The 732-nt window shown below is 59.2% G+C and overlaps 1 protein-coding gene across 1 annotated transcript in view; it reads left to right on the top strand.

Annotated features, from left to right (window-relative positions):
- Positions 1–732, top strand: part of CAMK1G (calcium/calmodulin-dependent protein kinase IG) — a 9,282-nt gene that overhangs the window by 5,371 nt on the left and 3,179 nt on the right. Inside the window, exon 7 of the mRNA XM_010143603.1 lies at positions 139–251. Within this exon, the coding sequence (XP_010141905.1) occupies positions 139–251 (113 nt within the window). The remainder of the gene's footprint in view (positions 1–138; positions 252–732) is intronic.

Raw genomic sequence — 732 nt, 5'->3', positions numbered from 1 at the left:
CTTCCCCCCTGGCTGTGTGGGGGGAGGGCCGCCCCCCCCGTTACCTGCCTCCACACGCTGCCCACGCTGGGCCGGCTGCGGGGGAGCCTGTGCAGCTGTGGGCAGCTGAAGGGCCGCGGGCTCTCTGCTCTGTTGCAGGCTCTGCGGGTACCCGCCCTTCTACGAAGAGACCGAATCCAAACTCTTTGAGAAGATTAAGGAAGGCTACTATGAGTTTGAGTCTCCATTTTGGGATGATATCTCCGAGTCAGGTAAAGCTCTTGCACTGAGAAGTGTCGTGCTGCCATCCAGAGCCCTGCGACCTGGGGACATGAGCCTGCTGAAGCCCTCCCCCCACACCCTGCACTTGCCTCAGCAGGGACAGGCAAGGATGAAGTGTTGGACTGAGTCACTCAGCAGCAGACTCCCAGCCCGGGAACTGATTGCAGAGGCTCCAGACCACAGCAGCAGGTGGTGATGCCAAAGCTGAGCTGAGTTTGGGGTGCTCTGGGGCGCTCTGCATCCTCGGCAGCACCCCGAGCTGAAGCCTCTGCTAGCATAACCCTGATTTTCACAATGATTACTGAGCTGAGAGTGGCCTTAGGTTTCCCCTGGTAGTAGGGGAACTCGGGGGAATTTTTTTCCATCTTATTTTTCTGGTTTTTTTCCTCCTCCCCTTTGCTTTCTTCCCACCCAGCCACGCTTCCTCAGAGGAGCACAGTGAGCTGTGGCAGGCGCCGCCGCCCCCTTCCC

Source organism: Buceros rhinoceros, unplaced genomic scaffold, assembly GCF_000710305.1.
Source record: "Buceros rhinoceros silvestris isolate BGI_N320 unplaced genomic scaffold, ASM71030v1 scaffold6289, whole genome shotgun sequence".
Taxonomy (NCBI): domain Eukaryota; kingdom Metazoa; phylum Chordata; class Aves; order Bucerotiformes; family Bucerotidae; genus Buceros; species Buceros rhinoceros.
Note: the sequence above shows the minus strand (reverse complement) of the source record. Positions and strands in the feature narration are given on the sequence as shown.